Genomic DNA, 23,273 nt, shown 5'->3' with positions numbered 1-23,273 from the left:
CCCCCCGACACATTCATGGTAATTACTTTTGCTGGGGCTTTGCGGCACGCTTTAGCCTATTGCGTGCGTTTTTTGCTGTCATGTGCAAGGATATGTTTGCAGATTCTGCACTGCATATGACCAAATCAAATCAAAACTCTTCCAAAATGCAGCTTTTCCCGAAGCATTGGGAACTTTTAGTAACTCCACGATCCAACTTCTCCCTGATGCTGTGCATGGTCAACTGTCACCTGTATGCTAATGCGTGCATACATGCGTTGCGTATTGCATAGGCGATGTATAATATTTATAATATAATCAATATAACAATATTTCATACAGTAGCCTATGTGTGCTCTGTGCGTATATGGGCACAATAAAAGGAGAGAAGCTAAATGAGCCCGATCTGTAAAAAAAAAAATGGCCCGAGCCCGGCCCGAATGGACTCAGCGTGTCGGGACCCGACAGGCTTGCAGGCCTCTACTCCTGATTGGTTTCGTCAACACACATATGGGAGTCTGTGTTCCCTAAATGGATTGTCGTTTTGCTTTTACACCTATTGATTTTTTCACATAACCAAACCCAAAGCTGTCACTTTTCAAAGCTCAACAAGACTAAGTTTTCAAAACAGTGCATGCTTTACTAACTTGTAGCGTTTCAAAACTTTCTCAATGACACACTCAACTCCAATCAGCTGTAATGGGATTTTGCATGTCCTTTGGTATTAATGGTAAATCGGATATCGTTGTTGTCTTAATCTTATTCTTGAATGCTGCTGTCAACTTTACTTCATCCGATAATCTCAGGAAAAGCACATTGTAAGCTTTTGTTGATCTATCTTAATATTGTCCAGGACTTCATCCCATGTGGATCATAATCCATTTAAACAGTGCAGCTAAAGCAGCAATATCAGCTTTCAAAAAGACTAATCCGTTTTCACTGTCACAGCATTTAAATCCAGATTTGATACGATGACAGTGTTTGAAATGGAGCTGCAGCTGGACTGAGAGTGACCTGGAGGATCTATGGGGAAAAAATAATGTGGTAATCGGTCCAAATGGATGTGTGTTGAGAACAGAATAGTGCATATTATCTGTTGGTCTGTTGTAAGAGAATGATTATGATAAAAATATTGTGTTCTGTCAGCATTTGTTTATTTAAAGGAATAGTTCAGCCAAAAACAAAAATTTGCTGAAAATATGCTCATCGTCATGCAATCCAAGATGTAGGTTTGGAGAAATGTAGCACTGCATCAGTGTCTCAGCAATGGATGCTCTGCAGTGAATGGGTGCCGTCAGAATAATACAATGCTACATTTCTACTACAAACCTGATGAAGAAACAAACTCATCCTAATCTTGGATGACCTGAGATGAGCACATTTTCAGAGAGAGGAAAAAAAACTTTTTTGGGGAACTTTTCCTTTTATAAGAAAAGTCAAATTCTTCATACAGATTTTTTTTTTCAGGTTTTTATTCCTGCCTGGGAAGCATTTCACATTGGAGTGCATGTTCAGGAGAGCATAAAATGCTCTGCTTGTCCCACAAGTCTCAATCTGAGGCCCATTTGTGTTGCCCTCAGGTAATATAATCCATTATCACGGAGATAACACTCGTAGTCATGCTGATGTTCAGCTTTCTGTGATGACAGACTGATGCACTGAGCCACGGGGACGTTTTGTACTCCACGTGAGATATATAAGTATATAAGTGATGCAATCTTTGTTATTTTGTTTTTCGCTTTGCATTGTGTAACATTTGTCCCAACAATATCACATATCAGATATATAATTCATTGAAAAATAACTCCCATAAAGCAGCATATTTTTGCTATTTGACAAATGAATTTCCATTACATTCTTTTCCAGTTGTTCATGATTACTGCATACAGATTTTTTAAAAAGCATTAAAAGATTGCATTTAAATATGAAATACTTTAGATATAAAATATATGAGCATAACTAGAAAAAAAAACTATATTATTTTATATTTTATTTTATTATATAAAATATAATGGTAATTGTAATGCTGCTCAAATTATTTAAAATATTAAAAATATATTTTATTTATTAAAATATTACATATTATAGCAGATAATCTGGAAATATATAGCATATATCATATAAAATAGCTTAGATATGAGCATAATCAGAAAAATTGAATTTAAAATAACATGCAAATTCTAAATTGAATTGCAGAAGGCGTTAATGAATAGCACAACATATATGTGAGTGTGTTAAAGGATGCAAAGATAAGGAAGATGCTGTGTGTTTATGATGTTTCTCGTGGATTTATTTGAGTGTTTTATTAATTTCTGTCAACAGTATAGTGTTACACTCGGCGCAGTCTGGGCCTCTTAACAGAACACACGCCTCTTCACCCATCCAGTTTTGGACGAGCGCTCAGCATTTCTGCAGTAATTGTGTGAGGTTTTTCACCGCGGGGGTGAGACACGAGCTAATCCTCTCTTTGTATTTGTCAATAGAGGAAAATCATCACATGTTGGAGATGCTGAACGTCTCTGCTTGTGTTAGTGCCTGCAGTGCACTGGATTCATTATGGTGTGTGTACAGTGTCCTCTCTGGAGCTCAAACAGCAGAATAAAGACACAGCAAGGTCACGGGTTTGATTGCCAGGGAATGCATGAACTGATACAATATACAGCTTAAATGCAATGAAAATCGCTTCGCTTGCCAAATGCATGAATGTAAATCCTCTTACAGATGCTTTCAAATCATACACAACAATGATAAATATATGAGTCCTTTATGGTGATTTTGGTTTCTCTGTTAATTTATAAATAGTTCTATCAAGCTACAGAATATAAACTAGAAATGCATGCTCTGCATATTTGGTCTGTCAGACATCTCCACATGATTCAACTTAAAAAGTTCAGCTGCTGCCTTAAATCTGAAGTATAATCAAATTGGCAAGTCATTTCAACACAAAATTATGTCGTTGAATCGTGTATAACTTAAAAAAAAAGGATTAAATTATTTTGATGAGTTAAAGTAATGGAAAAACATATGCTGCCATGATTTATTAATCATATAATTTTTACTATCTCATTATAACAGACTGGAAGAGTAAGCAGCATAATAATTATAATACATTTATTAAAGCATCGTGCAGCCACCATCTGTCTCTCATTGATGAATCTCGCTGTATTACTCATCTCCAAACCACCCAAACAGTACTTCTAAATTAGCAGAGAATGAAATTTACAGCTTTATTTTTTATCACATCGCAGACTTGCAAGTAATTTGTTCTATAATTATCGCTCTCTGAACACTACACAAATTATATAATGTGAGATAAGAAGATTAAGTATGAATTCAGAATTCAAATTTCAGAAGAAATGCATCTCTAAATATCTATATCTAATCTATATATATATATATATTCTCTTCATGAGTGCAATCTTTTAAAATCAGTATGCAGTAAGAAAAGAATGTCATGCAAAGTCTTTAAATAAAAAATATATATATCTGATAAGTGATAATAAATGTAAATGCTTTGCAAAATGTTCCTTTTAAAAGAGAAAAATTCCTTTTTAATATCAGAAATTACTTGAAAAACTCTAAAATGTGTGCAAACCAAACATATGTACTTCAGCTGTGAGTGTTTGTAATCTGAGAATGAAGTTAAATTAATTTTTATTTAATTTTATTTTATGTTTTGTTCAACACTAAGGCTACGTCCACACGAAGCCAGAGCTTTCCCTATCCGATCTTTTTTTTTCCCCTTGTCTCAAGAAATATCTGCGTCCACACGAAACCACAAACCCGACACAAAACGCTGTAGTATACATGCCAGACCAGTAAGTGGCGCTGTAATTCTGCCACAGAGATACACTAAAAACGGAGAAGACTTGGACTATGCGCATAAACCTTGCACGCGGTATACAAACGAACATGGAACAATACATTTATTAATCTGTGTTAATGTTAGTTAACAAAAAGACAATCGTTCAGTGTTTGTTCATGTTTTTGTTGCTGTTACGTGATTTTGTTACATTTTTGCATTTTTTTTGCCCTAGCAACTCATGAATTATAATGAATCATGTTATCTGTGTAATTGTAATTGTTTATTTTCAATAATAATTCTCAATACAATTTATATTGTGTTAACCCTGTGTGAAACGTTCTATTTTTATTCATTTTGAAGAATACTGAATCTGTTTTTTTTTTGTGAGTGAGATGAATTAATGCATATTCATATTTATTTTAGAACTACAGTAACATCTTCTGATTTCTCTCAACATGGGGACAGGAGAGCTGTCAATCAATAAATTGGAGAAAAAAAAAAGTAACATGCGTTACTTATTTGAAAAGGTAACTCAGATATGATCTTGTAAATTAAAAAGTAATGCGTTACTTTACTAGTTACTTGAAGAAAGTAATCTGATTACGTAACTCGCGTTACTTGTAATGCGTTACCCCCAACACTGTGTATGAGTATTTATGTGTGCATTTGCATGCTTGTGTAGAATGTGTTTCTGGGCTAAATGGAAAATAATATATATATGATTTTTATTATATATCTGCATGAAGATCCACAGCTAGAAGCCATCTTTTCTGTTCCAAAACCTAAACCAGGATATATTTTGAGTGTCAGTTTGCTATCTTCAGCCCTTGATGTGAATCTCTTGTTCTTTCATTCTCCAGGGGATGTTTGGACTCGGTCCCGAGCAGAATCCAGTCCCCTGCTCCCTGTTCATGTTTGAGATCGTTTGACAGTCCCATCACAGTAACGGCAGTGAAGTGAAGTGTGAAGCAGGACTTCAGATGATATGACCGAACCTAAACGGCCATCTGTCCTCATTCACATCTCCAGCGCTCGCATCCGCTCTGTCTCAAACTCTTTATTAACATCTCTAGTGCTCAGAAAAGAGTTTGTCAAGAGCTGGTTAGTGATGATTTTGACGGAATAGTTTAAACTTAGGATGACAGAAATAAAGTTTTATGTTGATTACAACAAGCCTATGTATTATGATACTTTTCTGATTCTGTTAAATATTTAACTCTCTTATAATCATATGACGTTTTGCTCATATTAAGAAAACTGTATTGCTCAGCAGATTAACTTTCATAGTTATAGAGAAAACTACACATTTGTCAGTTGTTGTCATGCACTAAGAGGACTTAAAATCAGAGTTATTATTGTTAACTAAAACTAAGACAAAAAATCACTACTTGAAATAAAATAGGCATTAACTGAAATAAAATATATATTTTAAAAAAAAATTAAACTTATTTTATTTCAGCTAGATGACAAGGCAACATTTATAATTTTTGCACTGAAATAAAAGATAAAAAACGTAAGCTTATTTTATTTTAACTAGATGACAAGGCAACATCAACTTTAGTTTCGTTTAGTTTAACTACATAAATTAATCAATAAAAATAACTATGTATACATTTTTAAAAATTACAAAAACAACTAAATTACTAAAACTAAAATGAAAGTGAAAACAGAAAATATTACAAATTAAATATAATTCAAAATATGAATAAAAACTATAATAGTATAGCATATAGTAAATTAACACTGCTTAAAATAAAACCAAATGTGGATAGCAGCTTAATTCTTTTGTGAGTTCATACTGAATTCTGAGACTTCTGATTGTTGAATTTGATATATTGGTAAATAAGAACAAATTATTAGCAGAAACATCTGAGAAGTAGAATATACTGTAAGTGGAAAATCTCCATTTGATCTCATTGCTGTCTTGGGAAAATAATTGAGACATTAAAGAGGCCTCATAGTATGACATTAATCTGAATCCTGGCCTGGTTACAACATGCAACTAATGATGCATATCACACATTTTACAGAGACGTTTTACACCTTCACAAATACTAACCTAAAAAATAAAGGCAAAAAGTTGCAATGCCACTAAAATAACTGGTGTAGGATTTACTTTGAAATAGGGCTGTCGCGATTCGTCGATTTTATTCGACTATTCGATTTTTTAAAATCCTCGACTTCATTTTGCTCGCGTCGACTAACCGGCAAAATACCGGAAGTGGCGCATTTCACGGACGAGAAGTCATAAAACACATTATTAGTCTGTTTTCCAAGGCTAATTTTCCAATATTTACATGCGATGCAGTTCTAATACAGTATCTGCGCTTTAATTATTTACATGCGTGTAGGTTAAGTACATGCATCACACAGCGGCTCCGTTCACAGTAGCTCCACAGGAACTGTTATCATTTACACGTGTGTGGAGCGTCTCAAACTCCATCATGAAATATAGTTGAATAAAATATTCTTAAGTAAAATTGTTGATTTTTTTTTGTGGGAAATTAATCGTTTAGATTCATCGATAAATTAGTCGATAGATTAATCGAAATAAAAATAGTCATTAGTGGCAGCCCTACTTTGAAACAATTTTCACTCAGAAATTGCTAGTAAATTTCACAAATAATTACAAAGAAATGACAAGTAACACTGAATTAAACTTGAAATTTTGAAGTAGAAAGATTTCTAAAACATCCTGCAATAATCTTTTAAAAATCATTTTAACAGTATGGTATTAGAGGTTTTATCACATCACTATCATGAGCACTAGTGCTAGGGATGCTTGTCTTAAACACTACTAATACTCTCATCCCAGAGAGAAATATCTGAAAACCCTGCAACAGGCATCGGGATGTTTTCTGGTGTTTGTGTAGCTCACTGTCTAATAACATCAGTTCACATGATCGCTCGAGCCGGAACGAGAATAAACACGGTCTGACAGCAGCAAACGTCCCACGAGGACGTTCACTTCCAAACATTCGGCACGAGAAACACTCAATCCAACATCCAGATTCTGCCGTCTCACCTCAACAACACCAAGACAGAGATGCTCACATGCACAGATGTTTGGTGAACTAGAGCAGTGGCATCACGGATAAATAAAAGCCTATTTCAGAGTTTTACGAGCCTCCAGAAACAATCTGCCCCTGGTGAAACATCTATTAACATATAATAAAATATTTGACATGTTGCTTGCAAAAAAAAGTCATTTTGTCAGAATACACTGAATACACTGCTTTTGCCGCATAATGGTGTAGTTACAACATCCACCAGCAGAGGCAAACTAACCCTACCCTACTAACTAGTCAACCCTAAACCTTGTGAGGAAGAGACTGATTAAAGAAGTTAAGAAGCTCATCATGGCACCGCTGTGAGTAATTGTTTGCCTTTCTAACACATCTGAAACTATTCATAGAAAGAAAGCTTTCTTGTTACTAATTTAACAAACAAGACAAGAAAAGCTGTGTTGCAAAATGCAGTCTCGTACAAGCCTCCGGCGACAAAACATTGCACTACGCAGATACAAACTGGTCATGTTTTTACTATGACTTCATATATGTGCATTTTCTTTTGTTTGGATAGATAGTGAATCTTGGAGATATAAACGTATGACAGCAAAGTTCATGCATTTGCAATTTAGGTTCTGATCATTTTTGAGTTGATTCATGGAGATCTGTTCAAATTTTAGATTCTCTCAGCATATTGTTGTACGCAAGTGTTGGGGGTAACGCATTACAAGTAACGCGAGTTACGTAATCAGATTACTTTTTTCAAGTAACTAGTAAAGTAATGCATTACTTCTTAATTTACAAGAGAATATCTGAGTTACTTTTTCAAATAAGTAACGCAAGTTACTTTTTTTTTCCAATTTATTGATTGACAGCTCTCCTGTCCCCATGTTGAGAGAAATCAGAAGATGCTACTGTATGCAACAGAAGATGCAACTCAGAATATGATGCAAACCTGCAATAATTAAATGTTAAACAACACAAATATCCTTTATGTATTTAATCCCATTCTATTAACCAATGTCTTTGCTTCTGACCTCCGATGATCCAGTTCAACCGTACTAATAAGCAAAAATTAAAAATTACTCTAGACGAACATTTGTGTGTCTTTTTTTACTGCTGAAGTGTGTTGAAATTTCTTCTTCTGCATTCTACTGTACGGACGTAAATTTACTTTCCCTTCAGCCTGAGGCTTATTCATTTCACTTTTGGTGTGAAAAGGCTTTTATATTTGCCAAAATATTACTTTTTTATTTTAAAAACAAACAAGCAAACCCTGTCCAGATTTAAACAGTAGCGCAAAAGTAACGTAACGCATTACTTTCCATAAAAAGTAACTAAGTAACGTAATTCGTTACTTTTTTTATGGAGTAACGCAATATTGTAATGCATTACTTTTAAAAGTAACTTTCCCCAACACTGGTTGTACGTTTATTTACTTTATGTATTCCAGTTCAAACAGTAAAGCATACTAGCAATGCCAAAGTCATGGGTTTGAATCCCAGGGTAGGCAAGAACTGATAACATGTAAATGTGTGCTTTGAATGCAATGCAAGTTGCATTGGATAAAAGTGGCTGCCATATGCATAAATGTAAATTTATATATGCATACCTACAAATATGACTAAGATCCTGGTATTTTTGAAAGTGCATGTGAAAGTATTCAGATTCAAAGATTTCAATGCCAATTGTTCCGTTTAACAGAGTAAAATGTGCACAAGCTCTTGCATTTGGAATGAAATATCATTATTGGTCAATTTGAGGCGTTTGCATGAAGGCTTTTCATTCACTCTTAAAAATAAAGGTTCTTCATTCACATCTGTAGTTCCACGAATCTCCTTTATTATCCATGAAACCTTTTCATTCCACAAAAGGTTCCACAAAAATGGTGGAAAAAGGTTCTTCAGATTGTTGAAATGTTCTTCGCACTAAAAAAATCTTTAAAGAAAAGATTCTTCGGGGAACCAAAAATGGTTCTTCTTAATAATAAAGGTTCTTCACTGGCATTGATGGTTCCCATGAGGAGCCTTTAATATCTATGGAATGCTTCCAAGGTTCTTTATAGTGGAAAAACATTCTTTAGATTATTAAATGTTCTTCACACGACTATACGTTTTAAAATAAATGTTTTTGCAGTGATGCCATAGAAGAAGCATTTTTGGTTCCCCAAAGAACCTTTCAATGATCAGTTCCTAAAAGAACCAATTTTTTGGTTCCACTATAAAGAGCCTTTTATGCAAAGGAAAGTTTCCATTGATGTTAAAGGTTCCTCAACCATGGATGCCAAGAAAAAGCCTTTATTTTTAAGAAGATAAAAGTGGTTCTTTCAAGAACTGTTCAGTGAAAGGTTCTTCGGAGAACCAAAAATAGTTCTTCAATGGCATAGCTGCAAAAATCCCCTTAATGTTTAAGTACGACTGACTCTTCACTTTAAAAATGACAAAGCTTCCTCAGATCGCCCTTTGGAGCGTGCTTCTGAGGGTGCCTCGAATGTCCTATAATTGGCTGAAGGAACTTTAATATATCAGCTCCATTATGGGATCCATTTTGTAAGTTCCTGCCATTTTTTGCAAGGTTCACTTTGAGTGTGCCGATCTGAGGAAGCCCAAATGATGCATCGAGTATATTTTCCTCTTTGCATGCAAATGCAGCGCGAGAGAGCCGGAGGAGGTGGGGATGCGCGAGGGTGAGAGAAGGTAAAAGCATTTCCTCATCAGCACAGCTTTACCTTCTCATTGTCGTCTAGGCTTTGTGCTTTTGCTCGCTATCTACGCGTCGTTATCCGGCGATGGAACACAAATGCTGCGCGCGCAGCATCATTAGCTCGCATATAGATGTCAAAACGCCGCTCTTCTTACCTTGCCGTTGTGTGATGAGGATTTTAGGAGCCTCTCCTGCTGGGAAGAGGCTTTGTGGTGCTGTGTGAGCTCAATCAGCCTCCCACTGCAGGACGCCGCGATGCATTTCTGCCATCTCAGAGAGATGATGCTCCAAGCCGCGCATCTGATCTCCCAGCATCCCTTGCTACCGGTGCCGTGATGATGCCATGGAGAAAACAAGGTACAATCCGCATCTAGAGGAAACGAGAACAGCCTGCCTCCCTCTCTCTCTCTCTCTCTCTCTCTCTCTCTTCTCTCTCTCTCTCTCTCTCTCTCTCTCTCTCTCCTCCAGTGTGTGTGTGTGTGTGTGTGTGTGTGTGTGTGTGTGTCAGCGTTACCTAGGAGACGGTTCACGCCCCCTCTGTCGCCGTGGTGAAGCGTTTCCAAGTGAGCGCGTGATTTGAGACGGCAGGTATCTTCAGATGAGAGGAGGTGTCGCACGCTGATAAAGCGGTCAGCTCATGAATAATTCAGAGATGATTGAGGGTCATGACAGGCCAGAAGCTGAATCATCAAATATTTACCACGGTAAACATAGTTTCCAATAGAAATACCATGAATTGCGCTAATTTATTCATGACATTTAAAAAATAGTATATATATTTGAGTGATTTAGGATGAATCAATTAACCTACATTAGGTTTTAACAGGATTTTAATTCATTTTAATGAGTCAGATCAGATACAACCCGCTCTGTTTTTACTTTTACTTTGTTTTAACTTAACAACTGCACGTAAGTCTGCCGTTACTAATAAATGAACGTTTTATCGACGTGTCAGAATCAGCTCATGAATAATTAATGAGATTATAATGAGGTCATCACAGGCTGGTGATGCTATGAAATATCAGTCGTATGGCAGAAGATGAATCATCAAATATTTACCGCGATAAACATAGTTCGCCGCAGAAATGCCAGAAATTGCGCTAATTTAATTCATGACATTTAAAAAATAGTATATATATTTGAGTGATTTAGGATGAATCAATTAACCTACATTAGGTTTTAACAGGATTTTAATTCATTTTAATGAGTCAGATCAGATACAACCCGCTCTGTTTTTACTTTTACTTTGTTTTAACTTAACAACTGCACGTAAGTCTGCCGTTACTAATAAATGAACGTTTTATCGACGGTAATCGACGTGTCAGAATCAGCTCATGAATAATTAATTAGATTATAATGAGGTCATCACAGGCTGGTGATGCTATGAAATATCAGTCGTATGGCAGAAGATGAATCATCAAATATTTACCGCGATAAACATAGTTCGCCGCAGAAATGCCAGAAATTGCGCTAATTTAATCATCACAATTAAAAAACAGGTCTATATATGATTTGAGTGTTTTAATATGACGAAATCAACCTAGGATTTTAAGGTATTTTAATGGGTCAGATCGTGTACAACCCGCTCTGTTTTTACTTTACTGCTTGTTTACACTTTTGAAGTCTGCCGTTAATAATAAATTAACGTTTTATCAACGGTGAATAGTTGAACGTGTCAGAATCAGCTCATGAATAATTAATGAGATTGTAACGAGGGTCATCACAGGCTGGTGATGCTGTGAAATAACAGATGGCAGAGGATGAATCATCAAATATTTACCACGCTAACCATAATTTCCAGCTGAAATATCAGCTCTAATTCAATAATCATAATTTAAAATAACAATAATTATTTAAATGTAATTTAAAATCAACCTAAATACCTAATTTTGCCAGCATTTTAATGATTCAGATCAGGTACAAATGACTCTGTTTTTAATTCTGCTTTGTTTTAATGTAACAACTGCATGTTTTGACTTTATTTGCTGGATAGTATGTTTAATATTTTTTAGTATTTTTATATTATTTAGTATTGTATATTATTTGATATCAAGTATCAAAAGGTGGACAAAAGGTTGTCAAATATTGAAAATATTTTTATAAACTATTTATAGAATATTTAATAAACTTTTATTTCAAACTGCTTTCAAAATCAAGTTTTTTTAAAGAATTTTAATCCGGCTTTTAATAAGACTTTCTTCAACACTTCTGTACTTTTAGCTCCCCACAAAATTAATTTTAATTTAAAAAATAAAACGTTCATGACATTTTAGTTTATCAGGTTAATCGTGAAGTCAGATCATGAAAGCCACTGACAATACCCAATAATAATCAATAGCTTTAAAGTGTTAATCTACAACCACGAGACTTTTGAATTTAAGAGATGTTTACATCTCAGTTAGTAATAAAGTGCAAAGCAGATGCTGTTTGATCTCATTATGAGCTGAAGAAGTCCCCTGAGAACAGCTCTTGATGTGATTCAATGCTCGTCTATGAGCGCAGGAGGAAACACAGTCATTGTTAATACATCAGATCAAATGTAAAACTGCTGCAAAATTCCCTAATACACAAATCGTCTGTAGTGTGATTTGCTTTGCTGCTTTGGTCCTTTAAAGAGCTTTTGTTGCGCAGGGCAATTTAAGTCCATCCCGAAACAATGATGCCCAATGTGCTTTTGTTTTCCATCTTTAGCGTATTAATAGAGCTGATGATCCTCCGTTCACTGAAGGCTTCAGCTGATGATTTTGGCATCCGCACCCAGAAAATACAAGTCTAACCTCACAATGCATGTATGCTAATTGTTAAGCGCTTGGCCAATATTGATCGTTTATGTGGTTATGAATTAATTGTGTTTTTAATTAAAATCATGTTTTTTAATTACTACTGTAATACAATAAAGTTAAGTGAATTAGTAAAGAAGGTCAGGGCATTAATTACAGGTTTATTAGACTAAAACAGTGTTCTTCCTCAGTCTGTTCCTACAGATGGACAAGCCTCTGTGGTACTATTTTAAACCACATCAAGAGAAATAAGATTTGTTTAGACTTGTTTCAAGCAGCTCAGATCAGCAGCGAGCGGTCATATTTTATTTCAGTCATAGCCAAAGTAGCATTTCTTATTGTGTTTCATTTAGATACTAAAATACCTAAAACTGAACATATAAACTATATAGACGACAGATTAAAAACAGTAAAAATAAAAAATAAAAATTTTGAATTAAAATGCAAACAGAAAATACCAAAATAAAAACTAAAAAGTAATAATAAAAAACATGTATTTTCATTTATATATATTTTATAATACTAAAATAACGGAGGGGTTTCCAAAACTAAAACCATTAAAAACATTTTCTTTTTCATTTACTTAAAATAAACGGCAACTGAAATAAAATATTTAGAAAAAAAGCTAGTTGCCAAAGGCAAAATTTGAGTTTAACTTCAATAACTACAACTGAAATCAAAACAAATAAAATTAGACTAAGCTAAAAATGAGAAAACACAGCACAATTACTAAAACTTGTGTAAACAGAAAAATAATCAAATGAAAATAAAATATAAAAACAAACTCAAAATGATAATTAAAAACTATATATTCTTGTTAATATATAAATGAAACCAAAACCATTTTTTTTAAAAACTTTTTACTAAATATTTAGAAAAAGCTAGTTGCCAAGGCAGCATTTCTCAATTTAATGTAAAGTACTTAACTAAAACTGAAATAAAAATGAATAACATTTATTGAATTGCATATTAAACTTAAGTGTGTAACTCACGCTGCAGCGTTTGTACAATAAAAGACTTATATTCCACATTACCCCGTTTCAGTTACAAATGACATTGACGTCCATGCAAATAAACTACTTTAGAATCTTCTTCCAAGCAAACTCTGCTGATAGTGTGTGTGACTGCAACAAAGTGCAAACGCAGTTCCTGAAGTCAAAGTCCAAAAGCAGTTTGATATTATGTAACCAGTTGCATTTATTGTAGCATTAATTACCACATACAAACAAATTACAATATCATGCCTATTCATATAAATGCTTCTCTTGCAACATACAAAAAAAAATTCCAAAACAATGTGGCGTTACAAAAAGTATGTATATACAAAATAAAAAGTATGTACAAAAACACAGGAATGGTTATACACAACAAATAATGACAGTAAGTAGGCAAGCCTGCTCTCTAGATAGAAAGCGCTTCAGTTTGCATGGGTTTCCACGGGTTTGGGCTGTAGTTTGACAGCGTGTTTCTGTCGGTAGCGCTCGGCCCGCAGCTCCTCGAAGCAGAACTCGCTGGCTCCGCTGTAGAGCAGCTCTCTGCAGTACATGCTCTGCTCTCGACTCTTCCCGTCCTCCTGCGTCTGGAGCTGCATCCGCTCCTGCAGCATCTTCAGCGGCGTCTGCTCCGGCCTGCAGGGCTTCCTGACCGACAGCACCGAGTTCACCGCCGGGTCGATTTTACACGGAGTGCTGCAGGAAGACATGACGGAAGTGAGGTCAGTACACTGAAACGATAACTTCAGTTATAGAAGATAAATCATTAGAAGTCGACGTGAAATCAAACTCATCCTATTTTACTTTGTTAATGCATGTTCCTCGTCTTACTGTGTATGATAGTGCAGTGCTATTAGCATGAGCTAAAACCATTAAAAACTTGCTACTTAAAATAAATATTAGCTTACGTAAAATATTAAAAACTTTAGCTGCATCCCAAATGACGCACTATGCACTCAACCATGTAGTGTATGAATTATATATGTTTATTTTGTCATTCATAAACGGAGTCTGATAGCCCCTTCACTACGTAATTAAATCTGCGACAGTTGAGTCAAGTGCATGAAGTGTCCAACATTCCACACTTCGTTTTTTCGGTTATTTAAGTGCACTTTTTATTTTTGGAATTTTCAGTGTGAACGCACTACTCGCACTATTTATACTACAGAACGTCATAGAATAGTGCATAAGTACGCGATTTGGGACGCACCTTTTAACTTATTTTAACATTGAACAATAATCATGGCAACATTTCTCATTTTTGTTTAGTTTAACTAGTACTAAAATAACTAAAACAGAAATAAAAAATAATTTATATAGACAAAATAATACTAGTGAAAATGACAAACACGCAACAAAAATACTAATAAAACTTCAAAATTAAAATGCAAAAATAAAATAAAAACTATATTAATTAAAACTATATATAACTTTAACATAATATACTGATACTAAAATAACATTGGCACAGGGGTTTCCAAAACTAAAACCATTTAAAAATATTCTCTTTTTCCATTTACTTGAAATAAAATAAATGGTAACTGAAATAATGAAATATTTTAAAATAAAAAAGCTAGTTGCTGAGGCAACATTTCTCATTTAGTTTAATTTCAAGTGTTAAAATATCTAAAACTGAAATAAAAATTAATATAAAATAAAGGTATTAAAAAAATAACAGTAAAATTCCATAAAATACACAGCAAAATTATTAAAACTTTAACTAAAATTAAAATGCAGACAGAAAACATCAAAATAAAAACTAATTCAAAATGATACATATATTTATATTCAATCCTCCAATCTTTTAGATGCCACGGACTCAAAATATGATCATCCTCAACTTAAAGTTTAAAAGGCATCTTGTATAGCACATATAAAGCATATATAAAGTGTGTGTGTGTGTGTATATGTATATATATATATATATAGGCCAAAAAAAATTTATATTATAAACATGTATAATTTGGAAAATGTTTAGTTTCTATTAGACTACATTTATGGAATTTTATTATAATACTTATTTTAATCAAATTTTAAATATATTAGTTGTTTTTATTTACTTCTTAATAAAATCAAATAACTTATATATATATATTATAATTTTTTCTTTTCCATAGAGCCCAGCCCAGTTAAAAACCCCTTCATTAGTGCATGTTCATATAAACAAATGTTATCATAAAGGAGCAAAAACCCAATCTTCCATGCGCTGAGAGACTCGTCATGCATCTCCTGATCACACTCACACAGCGGGAGGCTGGTCGTCCTCTTCCACAAACGGCTGGAAGCTGGGTTTAGGAGGCGGAACGGTGACGCTGAGGCCCGATCTGGACTTCAGAGGCATCTGGAATTACATACAGACAACATTTACCTCATAATGAACGTTGATCTGTCAGTTAACAGCCTCCGTTCTCCTTCAAACGCCTCCAGACACAAAACAGGTCAGGTAACTGGTTAAGCGAGTAACATTAGCATACTTCCCAGCACTCGTACCTTCACGTTGGTCCACTTCTCAGGCTTCTGCTCGTTCTCTTTGGCTCTGGCAGCAGGTGGCGCTGTCCAGATCTCAAGTTTGGGCTCCTGCAGCTCTGTTTCAGGAGCTTTATTCTCATCAAAGACCACCAGCCGACTGTTCTGTTTGGAGCCCAGCGGCTGCTTAAACTGGAGCCCGCGAGCATCTGTGGCACAAAACAACAGCGTGATCGCAACTGATTCCTGAATTTACTGCTTAACACACAGAAAAAACTAAAGTTTCTGCTCACATCCGACCGATGCGTTCCCTCTGTTGATGGGAACCACAGCCTTTTTCTTCCCTTTGGCTTTGAGCTCAGCCAGTGAGGATCGCTGAGGCTCTGCGGGTCCTTCATCTTCATCATCATCATCATCTCTGTGTTGATCGGTCATGGATGACATCATCTGTCTGCACGCTCGTGCCTGCAAAGCTCTGGAGATCAACATTTCATGATGAGAACCTAGAAAACACTACAATGCAGCGGCAGCAGTTTAAAGTGATATCTCAGATTGAAACAATATAATCAACAGGAATAAATGGAGGGCAGAGCTTTAATTTTATGAATTGTTAAAATTGTCCAGTTTTAGAATAGCATGCACTGATTTAACCCTGTAAAGCCTGATATATAATAATAATAATAGTTGGAAAAAATGTAATGTAGTTTTTTTTAAATAGAAAAGTTGATTGAACCTTTAGACCAAAAAAGTAAATCTTTAAAATTCAGAGACTTAAAATCAGCAAAAATATGCAGTTTGGTGCAGATGCTGATATTTTTATATGATGAAATTCTGCTGCTTGTGATGTAAATCAATGAGATCTTTATAACAGCACAGCAGATACTGACATAAACTGATCTAAATATCAGGCGTCGCTCTATATCTCCAGTAATCTTAGTCTTAGTAAGATGAGACTGAAATGATCTAAACATATAATGCAGTGATTGAGACTCTAAAACATGATTGATGGAGAATCAAGTAAAGCTGAGCAGCTTCAGTCCAGTAAGTGTTCATCTGGAGATATTACTGCAGTTATTCTGACCTTTACTTGATCAAAATCAGCAAAGATTTGACACGAGAAGCAGCAGCTGAAGCTGGACGCTTGTACAATTACACTAAAAGGAATAAAAAAATGGGAGTAGATTGTGAACAATAGGTTTTAAACCTAAGTTTGATCATTTAGAGACTGTAGAAATTCATGAATTTATCTGAGGACAGACAGAGATTAATGTACTAATATTCAATGGAAGCTTCCAAACCTATGAAATGCATGTAGTTTCTCTGCAGGCTCTGCTCCACACTTGATGCCATCCTGAAATACACTGTCCGCCATCTTTATATTCCCTCTCTTCTCGTACTCTTCAGACCAGGCGATGTAAAGCGCGGCTTGCATGCTTCCGATGCCTTGAGCTTGCATGTAGCGGTAGATGTCCATCGGGTCAGAACAGCCCTCCGCCTGCCAGGAAACAGAAACAAACACGTTTAAAACACTATAATGCCATCTGAATATTCATCTAGAAGGTTCGTCACTCACAAACTCGATCCAGAGCTCAATGTAGCGAACGTCATTGTGATATTTCTTGTCGGCTGTGAAGCGCGTAACTGCTCTTTCAAGAAGCACTGATAAATGACTCTCCTTTCCACCCTGTGGATACGTCTGCTTTGTCCATTTGATGTACCTGCATTAAAATAACAAGAATTTTGCATGATTTGCATATTTTATTTTTCATATCTAATATGATTTTTCATATCTTTATTTAACTCTAGCACTCTCTATTCTATGGAAGCCCGTTTCCGCCACTGAATAAAAATAAAAAAGGTCATTGCGACTATTTATTATATGATTTAAAAAACACGTGTGCTGAATTAAGCTAACTGAGACTTGTTATAGCACTTGCATATCATTGCTCTTTTGTTGATTCCGATTGCTTCCATTGTCCTCATTTGTAAGTCGCTTTGGATAAAAGCGTCTGCTAAATGACTAAATGTAAATTCATATCAGAAATCAACATGCAATGCATCTGTCATCGTAATAATCCATACCTGACCCAAACATCTAGAGGATCGTCTCCATCATACAGCCGCAGCTCAGACTCAAACGCTCTAAAAAAGAAAAATAACATTAATTAACTGTTTGAGAAAAAAAAGTCAGAATTGTGAGATAAAAAGTCGCAATTACCTTTTTAATTCAGTGGCCTGAAACGGCCATCCATACTATTCTAATTCTATTCTTTAAAAGAGACTTAGACTTGTACTCTATTCATTTACTAACTGCTTGTTTTCTTAAAAAAAAAAAACACACTAGCTTCTCTAATCTTTTTGTATTCTATCTATTTGTTTTCTTTTTATTTATTACACAATTTACAAAAGCAAAAAGGCTTCTAACACTAGCTTACTCTATTCTGTTTCTATTATCTGTTTTCTTTTTATTTATTATATAATTAAAAAAAAACGTGTGCTGAATTAAGCTAACTGAGACTTGTTATAGCACTTGCATATCATTGCTCTTTTGTTGATTCTGATTGCTTCCATTGTCCTCATTTGTAAGTCGCTTTGGATAAAAGCGTCTGCTAAATGACTAAATGTAAATTCATATCAGAAATCAACATGCAATGCATCTGTCATCGTAATAATCCATACCTGACCCAAACATCTAGAGGATCGTCTCCATCATACAGCCGCAGCTCAGACTCAAACGCTCTAAAAAAGAAAAATAACATTAATTAACTGTTCAAGAACAGGGGGCTGTTTCATAAAACAAGTTTACCAAATAACCCAGGCTTATTTCAGTTAGTCGGACTTATTTTGAACCAAATCAAGTGACAATAACTACTTATAAGCTGGCTTATTTGGTGAACTTGTTGTATTAAAGCATCCCTCACTGCTTCTTCTGGTTGAGGGCCGTGTGGTTTCCCTCCTGCTGCTGACACAGAGCCTGGTGCAGGGCCAATACGGAGCGGCCTTGTCTCAAAGGCTGGATATTTTCTTTACACAACTCCCATTCAGCATCACACTCTGCCATGATCTAGAAGAACAAGAACAGATGGCACTTATGATCCTGAATGGTTACTTAGTCATAAATAACATGGTAAGGTAAATACAATGTCCTAAACAGCATCAAATCAAGGCTCCTGACGAAATAAAGCAGTAAATAATGGGAAAAGTCACAATAAAAGCACAGAAAAGTATCTGATCGTGTGATATTGCACACAGTTCAATTCAAAACAAAACACATCATGGAAGTCATGTTACAGAAAACAAATATAACTTACATTTTCCCAACAGAAATCTCCTTAATATGCTTCTCTTCGTCAAACCAAGTGACTTTACGAAGGAAAAATGCACAAATGTGCGTTTATTTGATCTATTTCTCGCTCTTGTGTGATTGTGTTGTCTCTTCGTGTTCACGTTAGCAAAGACGTTTGAACAAAAACCGGAAGCGCGCCAAAGAGATTCCGATTGGGCGAGCCGCTCACGTGTCCACGCGACAGCCAATTAGAGCGTCTCTAAAATAATAACAGGCTATTATTGTTTTTTTTTTTAATAAACAAAAGTATTTGTATTTTTAATGTATTATAATAGCGATGTTGTTTTTGACAGGTATTTTAAATGTTGACAATAAGCAAGAACGTGGCCGTCGTGTTGCATTCTGGGAAAGTGAGTTTTCCTTCTACGTTTCAACTTTAACAATTTTGATTGTTTTGTACAAAATCACTTTTAAGGTAATTTTAGGTATTTATCATAATGTCTGAAAGGCCTCTAAACTTTTCCGCATGTATAAATCCTCTCAAACTACTATAGTTGCCATTGCTGCGAGCGAGAAAACTACATTTCCCTACAACCCCCCAGTTCTCACAGCGCTTCCGGTGTTTACATGCTCCGATTCAAGAGGAATGGAATTGATAGAGTGCATCTGAAATCGCAATATACACTAAATGTATGCTTTTAAATATTATTTTCTTGAGCATTTAAAGTGTCGCACTGTGCTTTTGTGTTTCCCTGAAGAATCTCAATATGGATAACCGCTGTTACGGCTGTGCATCAAAGTTCACTCTCTTCAGAAAAGAGGTTAGCGGATATAAACACGGCGAAAACTCATTTCACAGCCTTAATTGAAAGTGTTTGACTCGGTTTTGTGTGTTTGCAGTTGGGTTGTAGAAACTGTGGCCATTCTTTCTGCTCTGGATGTCTGACATTCAATGTTGTGGTGCCAAAATATGGAAACAGCCAGCAGAAAGTCTGCAAACAGTGTTATGGGAACTTAACCAGGTCTGGAAGCCAAACACAGGTTATATTCCGACTAAACACTGGTTGTATACTCACTCATGCACAACTGACAGGTCTTTTCTGTGCAGTTCAGGCAAGCAGACTGATGCTGGCAGGTGGTCTCCACCTGAAAACTACAAAAAGTAAGAATCTGTAAGCCTCACATGTGAAATACAGCTGTATGCCAATGGAATAACACAGATCTGTGGCGTCTTACAGGCGATTTGCTGCTCTTGAAGCCAAACAAGCTCCGCAGAATCAGCCCTCCAGACCTGCGGGAGCGAAAAGCAGCTCTGTGAGTCTGATTTCTACCAGAGGACTCAGTAAAGAGGACCAGATCATCGCAGAACGACTCAACAAGCTGAAAGAGGAACCCAAGCCAAGTAAGATCTGTCTAAATCTGCTTTCTGAACTGCTTGATTGTTTATATTGTCATATAATGTCAACTTTATTATCATGCAGCTCTAATCTGCCAAATGCAAGTATAATGCATATACAGGTGCATCTCAAAAAAATTAGAATATCGTGGAAAAAGTTTACTTATATTCTAGATTCATTACATGCAAAGTGAAACATTTCAAAAGTTTCTTTGTTTTAATTTAGATGATTAGAGCTGACAGCACATGAAAGTCAAAAATCCAGTATCACAAAATATTAGAATATTTCCTAAGATCAATCAAAAAAAAAAAAAAAAGTATTTGCAAAACAGAAAAGTTCAAGTTCTGTTAAAGGGGTCATATGATGCTTTTTTAAAGACCATTATTTTGTGTATTTGGTGTAACAGAATATGTTGACATGCTTTAGGGGCCGTTCACATGTCGCGCCTAAAACGCGTGGAAAACGCTTGGCGCGGCGCTTTGTTACGGGAAAGGATGAAGCTGATTGGTTGGTTCTTGTCACATGACCCGCGGTGCGCTGAAAAGTTGAAATGTGTTTATCCCGATGCGGCGCGGACGCGCCTAGAAAAAATGAGCTTCCATTATGAGCACGCCTGCCGCGCGTCAACATTTGAAATAACGAATTAGAACGAGCCGTTTTAGGGGGGCGTGGCAGAGTCTTAACTTTGATAAAGAATATCTCTTTGGTTTTGAGACTTTAGTCTTTGCAACTTCAGGGATCTTATCTATGCACAATCAGCTTAAGTAACACTCCAAAGAGAAAGGAAAACTTGAAATCGCATCATATGACCCCTTTAAAGTATGTTCATTTATTTGGTCGGGGCTGCTTTAGCACAAACTCCAGCATCAGTGAGGTTTGGCATTGAAGCGATCAGCTTGTTGACTATTGAGTCTTCAGCTCGTCTGTATTGTTGGATCGACTGTTTCTCATCTTTAAAAAGAAAACTTGTATAAATATATTCAGTTAATAATAACTTAATTAGTATAGCGCCTTTAAAAGTTGCTTTCTCAAAGCAAAAAAATAACAGAAGAATAAAACAAACACACCAATCTAAAATTCTCTTCTGTCTCTCTGTCCTATCAGAGTCCATACCGTCAGAGAAGGAGCTGGAGTCTCGTCTCGCTGCCTTAAAGTCCCCGCTTCAGCCCGTGCCGTCTGCTAAAGGCATGGAGGAGCGTCTGGCTGCCCTACAGGGACGACCGTCGCCCTCTCAAGCCCCACAGCCTGTAATTCAAGATCAGCTTTCACTACAAATGCTCTTGCCATGAGTGACACAACAGCACGCTTTCTGTGGATGTTTAATGTGTGCAGGTTCATCAGCCGCCCGACAGCAGGACTCAGACAGAACAGACCAATGATTTGATCGCCCAGATGACAGAAGAACTTGCTATTGATAACCAGCATCCATCTTCAGAGGGTACTTTCACCATTTTTAATTGCCTCATTTTTTTTTTCAGTTATGAATTTTAATATCCTGATTTAGTTTTATGATGAATAATGCATTGCAATTTCCTAGTGCATATTTAAATCGATTTCAGGACACAAGATAAATGATTAAGCATCTTGAGTTTATTAAACAATGAACATTAGACGGTTTTATAAAGCAGTAAGCATCACAACACCATATGTTATGATTATTTTAATGTGGTGGTTGATGCAAAACCATTGTTTCTGGGCTATTTTGCTTATATAACATCTTATTTAAGACTAGGGGAAGGAATCCAAAATATGAATTTAAGTAGTTATTTTATTGCAGTTTGTCTATTGCATCAGTAGATTTCAGTTACAATTCATATCTTTAAAGGCTGGGAGTTTTTTCTGCACTTCAGCAGCATTTACATACACCAAACTTTTTGTTATTTTATTTTATTTTATATCCAGAAGATTTTTATAGAGGTGTTTGTTTATATATCATTCATTTTATATAACATTTTATTCCTAAAAACATGGTGAAAATATATTTATTTTGTCTGTTGAATAAAATTAATTTGATTAAAATAAATGATATAAATTTGAATAGAATAAATACAAATTAGACTCATTATATTATGTTGGATTAAATGAAATGAAATGAAAATAGATTTTTTAAAAATTATAATTAAAATAATTTTATAAACAAATAAATACTATAGTAAGTGGAAAAATATAATAATGTGACTTAATAGAAACTAAACATTTTCCAAATAATATTTTAGGTATATTTATAATATTAATTTATAATGTTGTTAATAGGCTACAGTTGTGATCACAGTGTGATTATCTTATCTAAATTTTAAAACATTCAAAATATTCTCAACTAATAATAAAAGTAACAGCTAGGGTTATTATTGTTAACTAAAGTGTTCATTTGAAATAAAATGAACTTTAAATGAAATAATAAAATAAAAAACTTATTTTAGGGATTTGTTCCTATTTTATTTTATCCCTAAAACATGGTGGAAAATGTATTTTGTTTGACAGTGTTTTCTGATTTGTGGAGTGATAAACAGAGATAATCGAAATCCCTTCTGTGTAAATACCTAAATGAAAGAATTTTGAACTTGGCTTGATACAATGTTTAGATTTCTTTCCTGGAAATGTATGCGGGTCAAAGACGTTAAGATGTCCGCGTCAAAAGAAATTTACAAAAGTGATTTTATGTGTTCTAACATGTTTTGACATGTAAGTAAAGTGTCTACTTTTAAGGTTTCAAATAAGTTAAAATATAAACCTAAAAGGTCATCATACTGAATTTTATTATATTTAAAATGATTAAAGACCTCTTGCTGACAAATGGGTAAAACCTAGTGGTTTGAGGGATAGTGGCAAAAATTGATAAAGATTTAAAATCATAATT

General features: G+C 35.1%; 3 protein-coding genes across 6 annotated transcripts in view; 1 reads left to right on the top strand and 2 right to left on the bottom strand.

Annotated features, from left to right (window-relative positions):
- LOC107726570 (serine/threonine-protein kinase PAK 6-like) overlaps nt 1-9,892 on the bottom strand; it is a 35,481-nt gene extending 25,589 nt beyond the window's left edge. The window contains exon 1 of the mRNA XM_016536200.1: nt 9,651-9,892. The gene's annotated coding sequence lies outside the window, so the exon portion shown is untranslated. The remainder of the gene's footprint in view (nt 1-9,650) is intronic.
- Nucleotides 9,893-13,471: 3,579 nt separating this feature from the next.
- Nucleotides 13,472-19,208, bottom strand: bub1bb (BUB1 mitotic checkpoint serine/threonine kinase Bb). The gene is made up of 9 exons (XM_016536225.1): nt 19,045-19,208; nt 18,655-18,797; nt 18,413-18,472; nt 17,307-17,451; nt 17,032-17,228; nt 16,027-16,208; nt 15,758-15,942; nt 15,511-15,608; nt 13,472-13,963 (listed from the first exon to the last, which is right to left on the bottom strand). Exons 2-9 carry the CDS (start codon nt 18,792-18,794, stop codon nt 13,693-13,695), a joined length of 1,278 nt encoding a protein of 425 aa, XP_016391711.1. The 5' UTR covers nt 18,795-18,797; nt 19,045-19,208; the 3' UTR covers nt 13,472-13,692.
- Nucleotides 19,209-19,614: 406 nt separating this feature from the next.
- zfyve19 (zinc finger, FYVE domain containing 19) overlaps nt 19,615-23,273 on the top strand; it is an 11,749-nt gene continuing 8,090 nt past the window's right edge. For 3 of the 4 annotated variants that reach the window (XM_016536222.1, XM_016536223.1, XM_016536221.1), the window contains exons 1-6: nt 19,616-19,840; nt 19,920-20,041; nt 20,128-20,181; nt 20,258-20,421; nt 21,521-21,663; nt 21,749-21,854. In XM_016536222.1, the coding sequence (XP_016391708.1) occupies nt 19,787-19,840; nt 19,920-20,041; nt 20,128-20,181; nt 20,258-20,421; nt 21,521-21,663; nt 21,749-21,854 (643 nt within the window). In that variant the 5' untranslated portion in view covers nt 19,616-19,786. Of the gene's footprint in view, nt 19,841-19,919; nt 20,042-20,127; nt 20,182-20,257; nt 20,422-21,520; nt 21,664-21,748; nt 21,855-23,273 lie in introns of all 4 variants that reach the window. The other variant, XM_016536224.1, reaches the window with a different exon arrangement.

This window comes from Sinocyclocheilus rhinocerous, unplaced genomic scaffold (genome assembly GCF_001515625.1).
Source record: "Sinocyclocheilus rhinocerous isolate Xijiao unplaced genomic scaffold, SAMN03320098_v1.1 scaffold1930, whole genome shotgun sequence".
In the NCBI taxonomy this organism is placed as follows: domain Eukaryota; kingdom Metazoa; phylum Chordata; class Actinopteri; order Cypriniformes; family Cyprinidae; genus Sinocyclocheilus; species Sinocyclocheilus rhinocerous.
The sequence above is the reverse complement of the archived record's forward strand: the minus strand, read 5'-3'. Positions and strand labels throughout refer to the sequence as shown.

Excerpts from the sequence above, each read along its gene's own strand:
- bub1bb (XM_016536225.1), bottom strand. The coding sequence starts at position 18,794 with ATGGCAGAGTGTGATGCTGAATGGGAGTTGTGTAAAGAAAATATCCAG. Across the intron at positions 17,452-18,412 it reads CCTCTAGATGTTTGGGTCAG|GTACATCAAATGGACAAAGC; the intron begins GTATGGATTATT and ends ATTTTAATGCAG. Across the intron at positions 13,964-15,510 it reads GACGACCAGCCTCCCGCTGT|CACTCCGTGTAAAATCGACC; the intron begins GTGAGTGTGATC and ends GTCTTCCTGCAG.